The 13,728-nt window shown below is 45.2% G+C and overlaps 1 protein-coding gene across 1 annotated transcript; it reads left to right on the forward strand.

Annotated features, from left to right (window-relative positions):
* The first annotated feature begins 10,581 nt into the window (after nucleotides 1-10,581).
* LOC119368647 lies at nucleotides 10,582-10,979 on the forward strand. The gene has a single exon (XM_037633852.1). It carries the CDS (start codon nucleotides 10,608-10,610, stop codon nucleotides 10,977-10,979), a length of 372 nt encoding a protein of 123 aa, XP_037489749.1. The 5' UTR covers nucleotides 10,582-10,607.
* Nucleotides 10,980-13,728: the final 2,749 nt, after the last annotated feature.

Genomic DNA, 13,728 nt, shown 5'->3' on the forward strand with positions numbered 1-13,728 from the left:
GGGGGGGAGGAGGGGGGGTCTTTAGTACTGGTTGGTACCACCAACCGGTACTAAAGACCCCCCCTAGTACCGGTTGGAGCCATCAACCGGTACTAAAGGTGGTGCGCTGCCACCCATAGTGCATAATGTTTAGTCCCACCTCGCTAATTGAGAGGAGCTCGCACCGGTTTATAAGCCCCGCCGCGGCTACCGTGTCGAGCTCCTCTCTAAGCAGGCCTTTGTGGGCCTATTGCAAGTCTTCTGCCCTGTGGGGCCTACTGGGCCGTACAGGTCTGCATCCTGACCCAACTAGAGGTTGGGTTTCTAGTCGTATGCAGGCTGTGCCGGAGCGCAGAGACGAGAAGGCCACCGCGGATGACACGGACTTGGGATCCTTGCAGTCGCAGCCGAGCGCGAACCCGACACCGTCGAATCGCTTCATCGCCACACCGTCCACCGCAATCGCCATGGCACTATGTAACTCCGTTTGTTATGTGTAGCTGTTAACTCTTTATCAAGTCCAGTGTATGCAACCAAACAACGTGTACTAGTATGAGCACAACCAATGCGAGCAACCAAACACAATGCATAGAGGCGTTGCTATGATGCACGGATAGGGGATGCAGACAACCAATCAACATGCAAATGATAGTTTTTGCCTGCATATGCTCAATCAGGACCAACTGGGACAAGTACACAAAGGGGCAAAAAGCGATGTAGGTAACCAAACACATCCTAAACAAATTCATTTCGTGGATGGACTCGACGGAAGCAGCATACTCAAGAACCGAACACATGAAGTGCGCAGTCTTCACATGAATAGCTTTGTGAACCAGGTTCAGTGAAGTCTGTTGGAAATATGCCCTAGAGGCAATAATAAATTGGTTATTATTATTATATTTCCTTGTTCATGATAATCGTTTATTATCCATGCTATAATTGTATTGATAGGAAACTCAGATACATGTGTGGGTACATAGACAACACCATGTCCCTAGTAAGCCTCTAATTGACTAGCTCGTTGATCAATAGATGGTTACGGTTTCCTGACCATGGACATTGGATGTCGTTGATAATGGGATCGCATCATTAGGAGAATGATGTGATGGACAAGACCCAATCCTAAGCCTAGCACAAAGATCGTGTAGTTCGTATGCTAAAGCTTCTCTAATGTCAAGTATCATTTCCTTAGACCATGAGATTGTGCAACTCCCGGATACCGTAGGAATGCTTGGGTGCACCAAACGTCACAACGTAACTGGGTGGCTATAAAGGTGCACTACGGGTATCTCCAAAGTGTCTGTTGGGTTGGCACGAATCGAGACTTGGGATTTGTCACTCCGTGTAAACGGAGAGGTATCTCTGGGCCCACTCGGTAGGACATCATCATAATGTGCATATTGTGACCAAGGGGTTGATCATGGGATGATGTGTTACGGAACGAGTAAAGAGACTTGCCGGTAACGAGATTGAACAAGGTATCGGCATAACGACGATCGAATCTCGGGCAAGTACAATACCGCTGGACAAAGGGAAATTGTATACGGGATTGATCGAATCCTCGAGGTCGTGGTTCATCCGATGAGATCATCGTGGAACATGTGGGAGCCAACATGGGTATCCAGATCCCGCTGTTGGTTACTGACCGGAGAACATCTCGGTCATGTCTGCTTGGTTCCCGAACCCGTAGGGTCTACACACTTAAGGTTCGATGACGCTAGGGTTATAAAGGAAGTTTGTATGTGGTTACCAAATGTTGTTTGGAGTCCCGGATGAGATCTCGAATGTCACGAGGAGTTCCGAAATGGTCCGGAGGTAAAGATTTATATATGGGAAGTCCTGTTTTGGTCACCGGAAAAGTTTTGGGTTTTATCGGTAACGTACCGGGACCACTGGGAGGGTCCCGGGGGTCCACCAAGTGGGGCCACCATCACCAGAGGGCAGCTTGGGCCAAGTGTGGGAGGGGACCAGCCCCAGGTGGGCTGGTGCGCCCCCCCACAAGGGCCCAAGGCGCCTAGGGTTTGGGGAGGGGGCGCACCCACCTTTCTTGGGGGGCAAGTTTCCCCTCTCCCCCCCTTGGCCGCCCCCCTAGATGGGATCTAGGGCTGGCCGCCGCCCCTAGGGGTGGAAACCTAGGTGGGGGCGTAGCCCCCTCTCCCCGTATATATAGTGGAGGCAAAGGGGCAGCCCAACACACGAAGTTCTTCTCCTGTTGGCGCAGCCCTACCTCTCTTTCTCCTCCTCTCCCGCGGTGCTTGGCGAAGCCCTGCGGGATTGCCACGCTCCTCCACCACCACCACGCCATTGTGCTACTGTTGGATGAAGTCTTCCCCAACCTCTCCCTCTCTCCTTGTTGGATCAAGGCATGGGAGACGTCGCCGGGCTGTACGTGTGTTGAACGCGAAGGTGCCGTCCGTTCAGCACTAGGATCTCCGGTGATTTGGATCACGACGAGTACGACTCCTTCAACCCCGTTCTCTTGAATGCTTCCGCTTAGCGATCTACAAGGGTATGTAGATGCACTCTCCTTTCTCTCGTTGCTGGTTTCTCCATAGATAGATCTTGGTGATTCGTAAGAAAATTTTGAATTTCTGCTACGTTCCCCAACAGTGGTATCAGAGCTAGGTCTATTGCGTAGATTCTATGCACGAGTAGAACACAAAGTAGTTGTGGGAGTTGATTTTGTTCAATATGCTTACCGTTACTAGTCCAATCTTGTTTCGACGGTATTGTGGGATGAAGCGGCCCGGATCGACCTTACACATACACTTACGTGAGACAGGTTCCACCGACTGACATGCACTTGGTGCATAAGGTGGCTAGCGGGTGCCAGTCTCTCCCACTTTAGTCGGAACGGATTCGATGAAAAAGGTCCTTATGAAGGGTAAATAGCAATTGGCATATCACGTTGTGGTTTTGCGTAGGTAAGAAACATTCTTGCTAGAAACCCATAGCAGCCACGTAAAACATGCAAACAACAATTAGAGGACGTCTAACTTGTTTTTGCAAGGTATGCTTTGTGATGTGATATGGTCAAAATAATGTGATGAATGATATGAGATGTATGAGATTGATCATGTTCTTGTAATAGGATTCACGACTTGCATGTTGATGAGTATGACAACTGGCAGGAGCCATAGGAGTTATCTTAATTTATTGTATGACCTGCGTGTCATTGAACAACACCATGTAATTACTTTACTTTATTGCTAACCGGTAGCCATAGTAGTAGAAGTAATAGTTGGCGAGACAACTTCATGAAGACACGATGATGGAGATCATGATGATGGAGATCATGGTGTCGTGCCGGTGACGATGATGATCATGGAACCCCGAAGATGGAGATCAAAAGGAGCAAAAATGATATTGGCCATATCATGTCACTATTTGATTGCATGTGATGTTTATCATGTTTATGCATCTTATTTGCTTAGAACGACGGTAGTAAATAAGATGATCCCTCATTAAAATTTCAAGAAAGTGTTCCCCCTAACTATGCACCATTGCGAAAGTTCGTCATTTCGAAGCACCACGTGATGATCGGTTGTGATAGATTCTAACATTCACATACAACGGGTGTAAGCCAGATTTACACACGCGAAACACTTAGGTTAACTTGACGAGCCTAGCATGTACAGACATGGCCTCGGAACACAAGAGACCGAAAGGTCGAGCATGAGTCGTATGGTGGATACGATCAACATGAAGATGTTCACCGATGATGACTAGTCCGTCTCACGTGATGATCAGACACAGCCTAGTTGACTCGGATCATGTAATCACTTAGATAACTAGAGGGATGTCTATCTGAGTGGGAGTTCATTAGATGAACTTAATTATCCTGAACATAGTCAAAAGCCCTTTGCAAATTATGTCATAGCTCGCGCTTTAGTTCTACTGTTTTAGATATGTTCCTAGAGAAAATATAGTTGAAAGTTGACAGTAGCAATTATGCGGACAGTAGAAGGCTTATGTCCTTAATGCAACGCTCGGTGTGCTGGACCTTGAACATGGTCTGTGGATGTTGCGAACATCTGACATACGCGTTTTGATGGCTACATGATAGTTCGGTAATGTTAAATGGTTTAGAGTTGAGGCACCAAAGACATTTTTGAAATGTCGCAGAACATATGAGATGTTTCGAGGGCTGAAATTGGGATTTCAGGCTCGTGCCCACGTCAAGAGGTATAAGACCTCAGACGATTTTCTTAGCCTGCAAACTAAGGGAGAAAAGCTCAATCGTTGAGCTTGTGCTCAGATTGTCTGAGTGCAACAATCACTTGAATCGAGTGGGAGTTGATCTTCCAGATGAGATAATGATGTTTCTCCAAAGTCATTGCCACCAAGCTGCTAGAGCTTCGTGATGAACTATAACATATCAGGGATAGATATGATGATCCTTGAGGTATTCACGATGTTTGACACCGCGAAAGTAGAAATCAAGAAGGAGCATCAATTGTTGATGGTTGGTGAAACCACTAGTTTCAAGAAGGGCAAGGGCAAGAAGGAATACTTCATGAAACGGCAAATCAGCTGCTGCTCTAGTGAAGAAACCCAAGGTTGAACCCAAACCTGAGACTAAGTGCTTATGTAATAAGGGGAACAGCCACTGGAGCAGAATTACCCTAGATACTTGGTAGATGAGAAGGCTGGCAAGGTCGATAGAAGTGTATTGGATATACATTATGTCAATGTGTACTTTACTAGTACTCCTAGTAGCACCAGGGTATTAAGATACCGGTTCGGTTGCTAAGTGTTAGTAACTCGAAATAAAAGAGCTACGGAATAAACGGAGACTAGCTAAAGGTGAGCTGACAATATGTGTTGGAAGTGTTTCCAAGGTTGATGTGATCAAGCATCGCACGCTCCCTCTACCATTGAGATTGGTGTTAAACCTAAATAATTGTTATTTGATGTTTGCGTTGAGCATAGACATGATTGGATTATGTCTATCACAATACGGTTATTGATTTAAGGAGAATAATGGTTACTCTATTTATTTGAATAAATACCTTCAATGGTCTTGCATCTAAAAGAATGGTTTATTGAATCTCGATCGTAGTGATACACATTTTCACGCCAAAAGATATAAGATAGTAATGATAGTACCACTTACTTGTGGCACTGCCATGTAAGTCATATTGGTATAAAACGCATGAAGAAGCTCCATGCTGATGGATCTTTGGACTCACTCGTTTTTGAAAAGTTTGAGACATGCGAACCATGTCTATTGGTGTATACGCATGAAGAAACTCCATGCAGATGGATCGTTTGGACTCACTTGATTTTGAATCACTTGAGATATGCAAATCATACCACATGGGCAAGATGACTGAAAAGCCTCGTTTTCAGTAAGATGGAACAAGATAGCAACTTGTTGGAAGTAACACATTTTTTATGTGTGCAGTCTAATGAGTGCTGAGGCATGCAGTGAATATCGTTATGTTCTTACTTCACAGATGATTCGAGTAGATGTTGAGTATATTTACTTGATGAAACACAAGTCTGAATTATTGAATGGTTCAAGTAATTTCAGAGTGAAGTTGAAGATCATCGTGACAAGAGGATAAAATGTCTATGATATGAACATAGAGATGAGTATCTGAGTTACGAGCTTTGGCACGCAATTAAGACACTGTGGAAATTGTTTCACAATTAATACCGCCTGGAACACCATAGTGTGATGGTGTGTCCGAACATCATAGTGGCACCCTATTGGATATGGTGCGTACCATGATGTCTCTTATCGAATTACCACTATCATTCATGGGTTAGGCATTAGAGACAACCGCACTCACTTTAATAGGGCACCACGTAATTCCGTTGAGACGACACCATTTGAACTATGGTTTGGAGAAACCTGAGTTGTCTTTTCTTAAAAGTTTGGGGCTGCGATGCTTATGTGAAAAGGTTTCAGGTTGATAAGCTCGAACCCAAAGCGGATAAAATGCATCTTCATAGGACACCCAAAACAGTTGGGTATACCTCCTAATTCAGACCCGAAAGCAATAGGGATTGTTTCTTGAATCGGGTCCTTTCTCGAGGAAAAGTTTGTCTCGAAAATTGAGTGGGAGGATGGTGGAGACTTGATATGGTTATTGAACCGCCACTACAATTAGTGTGTAGCAGGGCACAGGAAGTAGTTCCTGTGGCACCTACACCAATTGAAGTAGAAGCTTATGATAGTGATCATGAATCTTCGGATCAAGTCACTACCGTACCTCGTAGGGTGACGAGGATGCGTACTACTTCAGAGTGGTACAGTAATCCTGTGTTGAAGGTCATGTTGCTAGACAACAATGAACCTACGAGCTGTGGAGAAGCAATGGTGGGCCCATATTCCAGCAAATGGTTAGAAGCCATGAAATCTGAGATAGGATCCATGTATCAGAACAAAGCATGGACTTTGGTGGACTTACCCGTTGATCGGCAAGCCATTGAGATAAATGGATCTTTAAGAAGAAGACGGACGTGGACGGTAATGTCACCGTTTGTGAAGCTCGACTTGTGGCAAAGAGTTTTTCACAAGTTCAAGGAGTTGACTACGATGAGATTTTCTCATCCGTAGCGATGCTTAAGTCCGTCGGAATCATGTTAGCATTACCTGCATTTATGAAATCAGCCAATTGGATGTCAAAACGAGTTTCCTTACCAGTTTTCGTAAGGAAAGGTTGTATGTGATACAATCAGAAAGGTTTTGTCGATCCTAAGGATGCTAAAAGGTATGCTAGCTCCAGCGATCCTTCTAAGGACTGGAGTAAGCATCTCGGAGTTGGAATGTACGCTTTGATGAGATGATCAAAGATTTTGGGTTTATACAAAGTTTATGAGAAAATTGTATTTCCAAAGAAGTGAGTGGGAGCACTATAGAATTTCTGATAAGTATATGTTGTTGACATATTGTTGATCAGAAATGATGTAGAATTTCTGGAAAGCATATAGGGTTATTTGAAAAGTGTTTTTCAGTGGAAAACCTGGATTAAGCTACTTGAACATTGAGCATCAAGATCTATGAGGATAGATCAAAAACCGCTAAATGGTACTTTCAAATGAGCACATACCTTGACATGATCTTGAAGGTGTTCAAGATGGATCAGTCAAAGAAGGAGTTCTTGCCTGAGTGGTAAGGTATGAAGTTAAGAGTTAAAGCTCGACCCCCGCAGAAGAGAGAGAAAGGACGAAGGTCGTCCCCTATGCTTCAGACGTAGGCTCTATAGTATGCTATGCTGTGTACCACACCGGAAGTGTGCCTTGCCATGAGTCAGTCAAGGGGTACAAGAATGATCCAGGAACGATCATTGGACAGTGGTCAAAATTATCCTTAGAGGAATAAGGAAATGTTTCTTGATTATGGAGGTGATAAAGAGTTCGGCGTAAAGGGTTACGTCGATGCAAGCTTTAACACCTATCCAAATGACTCTGAGTAGCAAACCGGATACGTATAGTGGAGCAACCATTTGGAATAGCTCCAAGTGGAAGCGTGGAAGCAGCATTTACAATATGACCTAGAGATTTGCGAAGTACATACGGATCTGAATGTTGCAGACCGTTGACTAAAACCTCTCTCACAAGCAAAACATGATCAAACCCCAGAACTCATTGAGTCTTAATCACATGGTGATGTGAACTAGTTTAGTGACACTAGTAAACTATTTGGATGTTGGTCACATGGCGATGTGACCTATCAATGTTAATCACATGGCGATGTGAACTAGATCATTGACTCTAGTGCAAGTGGGAGGCTGTTGGAAATCTGCCCTAGAGGCAATAATAAATTGGTTATTATTATTATATTTCCTTTTTCATGATAATCATTTATTATCCATGCTATAATTGTATTGATAGAAACTCAGATACATGTGTGGGTACATAGACAACACCATGTCCCTAGTAAACCTCTAATTGACTAGCTCGTTGATCAATAGATGGTTACGGTTTCCTGACCATGGACATTGGATGTCATTGATAACGGGATCACATCATTAGGAGAATGATGTGATGGACAAGACCCAATCCTAAGCCTAGCACAAAGATCGTGTAGTTCGTATGCTAAAGCTTTTCTAATGTCAAGTATCATTTCCTTAGACCATGAGATTGTGCAACTCTCGGATACCGTAGGAATGCTTTGAGTGCACCAAACGTCACAACGTAACTGGGTGGCTATAAAGGTGCACTACGGGTATCTCCGAAAGTGTCTGTTGGGTTGGCACGAATCGAGACTTGGGATTTGTCACTCCATGTAAACGGAGAGGTATCTCTGGCCCCACTCGGTAGGACATCATCATAATATGCACAATGTGACCAAGGGGTTGATCACGGGATGATGTGTTACGGAACGAGTAAAGAGACTTGCCGGTAACGAGATTGAACAAGGTATCGGCATACCGACGATCGAATCTCGGGCAAGTACAATACCGCTGGACAAAGGAAATTGTATACGGTATTGATCGAATCCTCGACGTCGTGGTTCATCCGATGAGATCATCGTGGAACATGTGGGAGCCAACATGGGTATCCAGATCCCGCTGTTGGTTACTGATCGGAGAACGTCTCTGTCATGTCTGCATGGTTCCCGAACCCGTAGGGTCTACACACTTAAGGTTCGATGATGCTAGGGTTATAAAGGAAGTTTGTATGTGGTTACTGAATGTTGTTCGGAGTCCCGGATGAGATCCGGGACGTCATGAGGAGTTCCGGAATGGTCCGGATGTAAAGATTTATATATGGGAAGTCCTATTTTGGTCACCGAAAAAGTTTTGGGTTTTATCGGTAACGTACCGGGACCACCGGGAGGGTCCCGGGGGTCCACCAAGTGGGGCCACCATCACCAGAGGGCAGCTTGGGCCAAGTGTGGGAGGGGACCAGCCCCAAGTGGGCTGGTGCGCCCCCCCACAAGGGCCCAAGGCGCCTAGGGTTTGGGGAGGGGGCGCACCCACCTTTCTTGGGGGCAAGTTTCCCCTCTCCCCCCTTGGCCGCCCCCTAGATGGGATCTAGGGCTGGCCGCCGCCCCTAGGGGTGGAAACCTAGGTGGGGTCGCAGCCCCCTCTCCCCCTATATATAGTGGAGGCAAAGGGGCATCCCAACACACGAAGTTCTTCTCCTGTTGGTGCAGCCCTACCTCTCTTTCTCCTCCTCTCCCGCGGTGCTTGGCGAAGCCCTGCAGGATTGCCACGCTCCTCCACCACCACCACGCCGTTGTGCTGCTGCTGGATGGAGTCTTCCCCAACCTCTCCCTCTCTCTTTGCTGGATCAAGGCATGGGAGACGTCGCCAGGTTGTACGTGTGTTGAACGCAGAGGTGCCGTCCGTTCGGCACTAGGATCTCAGGTGATTTGGATCACGACGAGTACGACTCCTTCAACCCCGTTCTCTTAAACGCTTCCGCTTAGCGATCTACAAGGGCATGTAGATGCACTCTCCTTCCCCTCGTTGTTAGTTTCTCCATAGATAGATCTTGGTGATTCTTAGGAAAATTTTGAATTTCTACTACGTTCCCCAACAAAGTCTACACAGCTGAAGATTGATTGAGTACACGCACAACTTCAATGAAAAGGTGCTCAATTTTCTGTAAGGAAAAGCGAACCCGGGATATTGGAACTTATGTTTTTTTGTGGGGATTTGTTTTTGGGGAACTTGTTTGAGTACATGGCCTACCTAAAAAAACTTGTTTCTGACCGGATCATGTGAGGTAGAATATGTATTAGCAGAATCAATAATTGATATAAAAATAATTCAGAATGAAATCCTTTGCTTCTCCATCTTCATAAAACAAATGCAGTTAAATAATAACATGCCACTTTATTGAATAACTGATAGCCATCATTACTCACTTTTCTATATTTCAGCATCAGTGCACACAATCACCACAGTGAGATGCTTAAGCTTCGGTGATTCTTAAGTGGGCAAAATGATTATTAGTTACAATTTTTTTTGCACATTGATATAAACAAGATAAATACATTTAATATATATAATGATGTGATAATATAATGAATGCCGCCTTGTGAATCGTCACATCATGTCACCACACACCTTGCCTAGAAGTGGCCTGTTTTAATAAAGCACGCACTTGAGCATGAGTGCACCCACCTTCACTTCTTATATTTTCTTGTGTCCGCAACAATCGGGGAGGGGTTGTGCTTATAGGCACGAATGCACGATGATATTCCTCAGCTCAGTTGGACGCTCTGCGCATATATAGCGACGTGTGCCTAAATCTATGATCATGAGATCCATTATCCTGCTGGATTTTACATTATTAATAATACATAGCTACATGCATTGTTTTGATGCAGAGGCAGGGGATATCCTTCTTTTCGAAAAATATATTATCCTGCCACAAAAACATGAGATCCATTTATACCAGGATAGATCGCGATTGGTAGCTAATGTGTAGTACGTGATTTGTCATGTATGAAAAAGGAGCTTAACACGAGTAATAATATGTCAGGTTAGGTTGCGCTTGCTAGCCCACGTGATAAGCATAGTAGCCACGTGCTGTCTAATCGAGTTCAGCTAGGACTCCAAATGCCCACGCCTATCTAGCTCTATAAAAGCTAGTTCTAGCTCGGCAGACCTCTACACGAAAATAACCCACATCAGACTTAAGCAGTGAGTGAGTGCAGCCACATGCAATCAGCTATATCCTGCATCGATCTGGTCATGGCAGTAGTAATGCTTCCGAGGCTTGTTGCCGTGGCAGTGCTGGTCGCGCTGATGTATGCCGTCGCTGTTGGCCAGGTACCTGCCACCGGCGGTGCACCGGTGTGTGACGGTGTTGATCAGAACGTCGTGAATGCGTGTTTCAAGAGCTTCGGAGAAGGTATGAAAATTGCTATTGCCGACAGAAATATTTCGGCGGGTAATATCATTAAGGTTCAAGTGGACTGCTGCATAGCCTTTGGAGGCCACTCGTGCCTCTGCAAGATGAAGGAGGTGTGGAAGGCTCAGGGCAAAAGTGCCCAGGACAATGTACAATGCGTCAGGGAAAAGGGCTGCTAGTGAGAGCGCGCGGGAGGTCTTTTCGTGCATGCAAGACCTCTAGCTCGTTGGATATGTGTGTTTCTTGCGTGTTGGTTTCAAGCAGTCGATATCGACCTGCTCCTTGCTTGCTTTTATTTGCTTGTGTGGGTCATCTGAGTGTGTTCTGTTTTCTACGTATGAGAGCATTGATCGGTCGGTCGTGTCTTTTTAGTTTGTACCAATCAGAAATAAATGTGTCTGGTGTTTCTTGTTTCATGCTGTTTCGCAAATACGAAGTTAATTAGTACTCCCATCTGGTTCTTTTTAATTCGCATATAAAATTTATCTGTAGTCAAACCTCGTAAACTTTGACAAACTTTATTAAAAAAATGGTAACATTCACATTGAGAAATCAATATTATTAGATGTGTTATGACTTTAATTTTCACATCGTATGACTTTAGCATTGTAGATGTCAATATTTTTTCATATAAATATGGTTAAACTTTACGAAGTTTGATTTCAGACAATTCTTATATGCAGAGTAAAAAGGACCGGAGGGAGTACATACGCACTGCCTCTGCGTCGTATACAAAGTTACCTAGTAGATGCACACTGCATCTTTTTTGAACATCAGTACAGACGCAAGCGTTCATACATACACGCATACACTCACCCCTATGAACGCACACACGCACACCCTACCCCTATGAGCACCTCCAAGAGACTGAGCTGTCATGTCATGTTGAAATTTACGAAGTCACTTTGGCGCCTCGTCGTTGACGGAACGTCTCCTCCCACTGAAAGCGCATGGCCGGAAATTCTGAAATAAATACAGGAATAATGCGAGCACCAGGACTTCCTGATGAGCTGAAAATATCATTGTACCTCTAACCATCCAACCATAGGTTGATTCGCTCATGCACACTGCATCTGCTCAACAGAACGCACAACATTAGACTTGTTCGTACTTTCTCTTTAGCAATCGGCATCGCAAGATTCAGGATAGATTATACGTGCCTTGTTGTAAGCACGAACTAGAATCTCTCGAATTAGCTATAGATGGATCGGATCTCAACTCTATTCATGAGAATTCAAACGAGGGAGGAGAAGGATTACAACCAATTCATACAAGCCAGGTATCCTATCTTATCCATTCCTCGGCCGTAGCCGCCAGCCACCCATTACGGTACCATTACAGAAGTATATATGTATCGACTAGTGGCCCCATTCCGGGCCTCGCAACCTTGCTGGAGCCTAGGCTCTCCTCTTGGGCCTGGCCTGTTCTGCGCTTGCCGGTTTCCCCTGTAGCGATTCAGGTGTTACCGCTGCTGCATCTTCAGTGCTGCTGACAATCCCCCTGGAGAGAAAACGGCTTGCCCCAAGCCAGCGCGCGTGGAAATTGTTGCTTCAGCATGTCCTGGTCCTCCCAAGTCGCCAATGAACCTGGAGAGTGGCTCCACTTGACCAACACTTGAGTCACCGTCTTGCTCCCGCGCGAAACCAGTCGACGATCCAGAAAACAAGTTGGAACCTGCAGGTTAGCTGTTGTTGATGGAAGAACGGGCAGTACCTGTTGGTCTGGTTTGACCTGTCGCTTGAGCAGGGAAACATGAAAAACTGGGTGTACCCTGCAGTTGTCCGATAACTTCAGTTTGTAAGCCACTGCACCGATCCACACCAGAATTTCAAAAGGACCAAAGTATTTGAAGGCCAACTTGTGATTTGCGCGCGGGGCAATAGACGACTGAATGTACGGTTGCATCTTGAGAAAAACCGTGTCGCCCACCTCAAAACTTCTCTCTGTACGGTGTTTATCCGCCTGAATTTTCATCCGTTGCTGCACACACAATAAGTGTTGCTTGACTGACTCCATAACGACATGTCTGTCACGCAACCATAGTTGGGCGTCTGAATTTCCGACAGCATCGATAGGGGACAGACCAACAAGAGAAAGTTTCTCGTGATCAGATAAGAGAGCGTTATGATGACCTTGAAGATCGTCAAACTTGGAATGGAGTCCCTGAAGACTTTCAGCCAAGGCTTTTGACTGATCCATTTCTTCACCCAACATATCATTGCTCTTATTTAGCATGTAATGAACTTTTTCCAAAGCTCTTTGTTGTTTAGTGGCAAGGGAAGCAAGTTTATCATAGCTAGGTCCAAATTCATCGCCAGATTCATCATCCCTAGACTCGGATAGGTAGCATTCGTTTACCATAGCACTTTTTGCCATAAGGCAAGGGTTGGACGATGATGATTCTGGTTCGAATGTCATCTCTTTGAGAGATTCCTTGTAATCATCAAGCCAAGGATCATGACGATTTAGATGTCCATCATAGACCTCAAAGAGACGGCCCCAGATTAGCTTCGCGTGATTGATATGCATGACGTTCCTGAACTAATTTCGGGACAGACTTGTGCAGATGACATCCTTCGCTGTGAGGTTGAGGAGAGGGTACTTGCGAATGTCATCAGCTTCAGCCATCTTGCATAGATCGGTAAGACCGATCTCGGTGACGGTCCATAGTTCGCTGTCCATAGCCATGAGTCGCTTCTTCATCATGGCCTTCCACCGAGGATACTCATGACCGTCAAAGATGGGGCAGGAAACGTTCCTCAATCCTGCAGTCGACATAACTAGAACTCCAGGTGGTTAAACCAAAATCACACAGAACAAGGAAGTACCTTGCTCTGATACCAATTGAAAGTGCGTTATATCGACTAGAGGGAGGGGGTGAATAGGCGATTTTTATGAATTCTTCACTCAGGAATTTCCCGGTGAGGA

This window comes from Triticum dicoccoides, chromosome 2B, assembly GCF_002162155.2.
Source record: "Triticum dicoccoides isolate Atlit2015 ecotype Zavitan chromosome 2B, WEW_v2.0, whole genome shotgun sequence".
Classification (NCBI taxonomy): Eukaryota; Viridiplantae; Streptophyta; class Magnoliopsida; order Poales; family Poaceae; genus Triticum; species Triticum dicoccoides.

Bases quoted from the DNA above. Each gene is read 5' to 3' on its own strand.
- LOC119368647 (XM_037633852.1), top strand. From the start codon at position 10,608: ATGCAATCAGCTATATCCTGCATCGATCTGGTCATGGCAGTAGTAATG.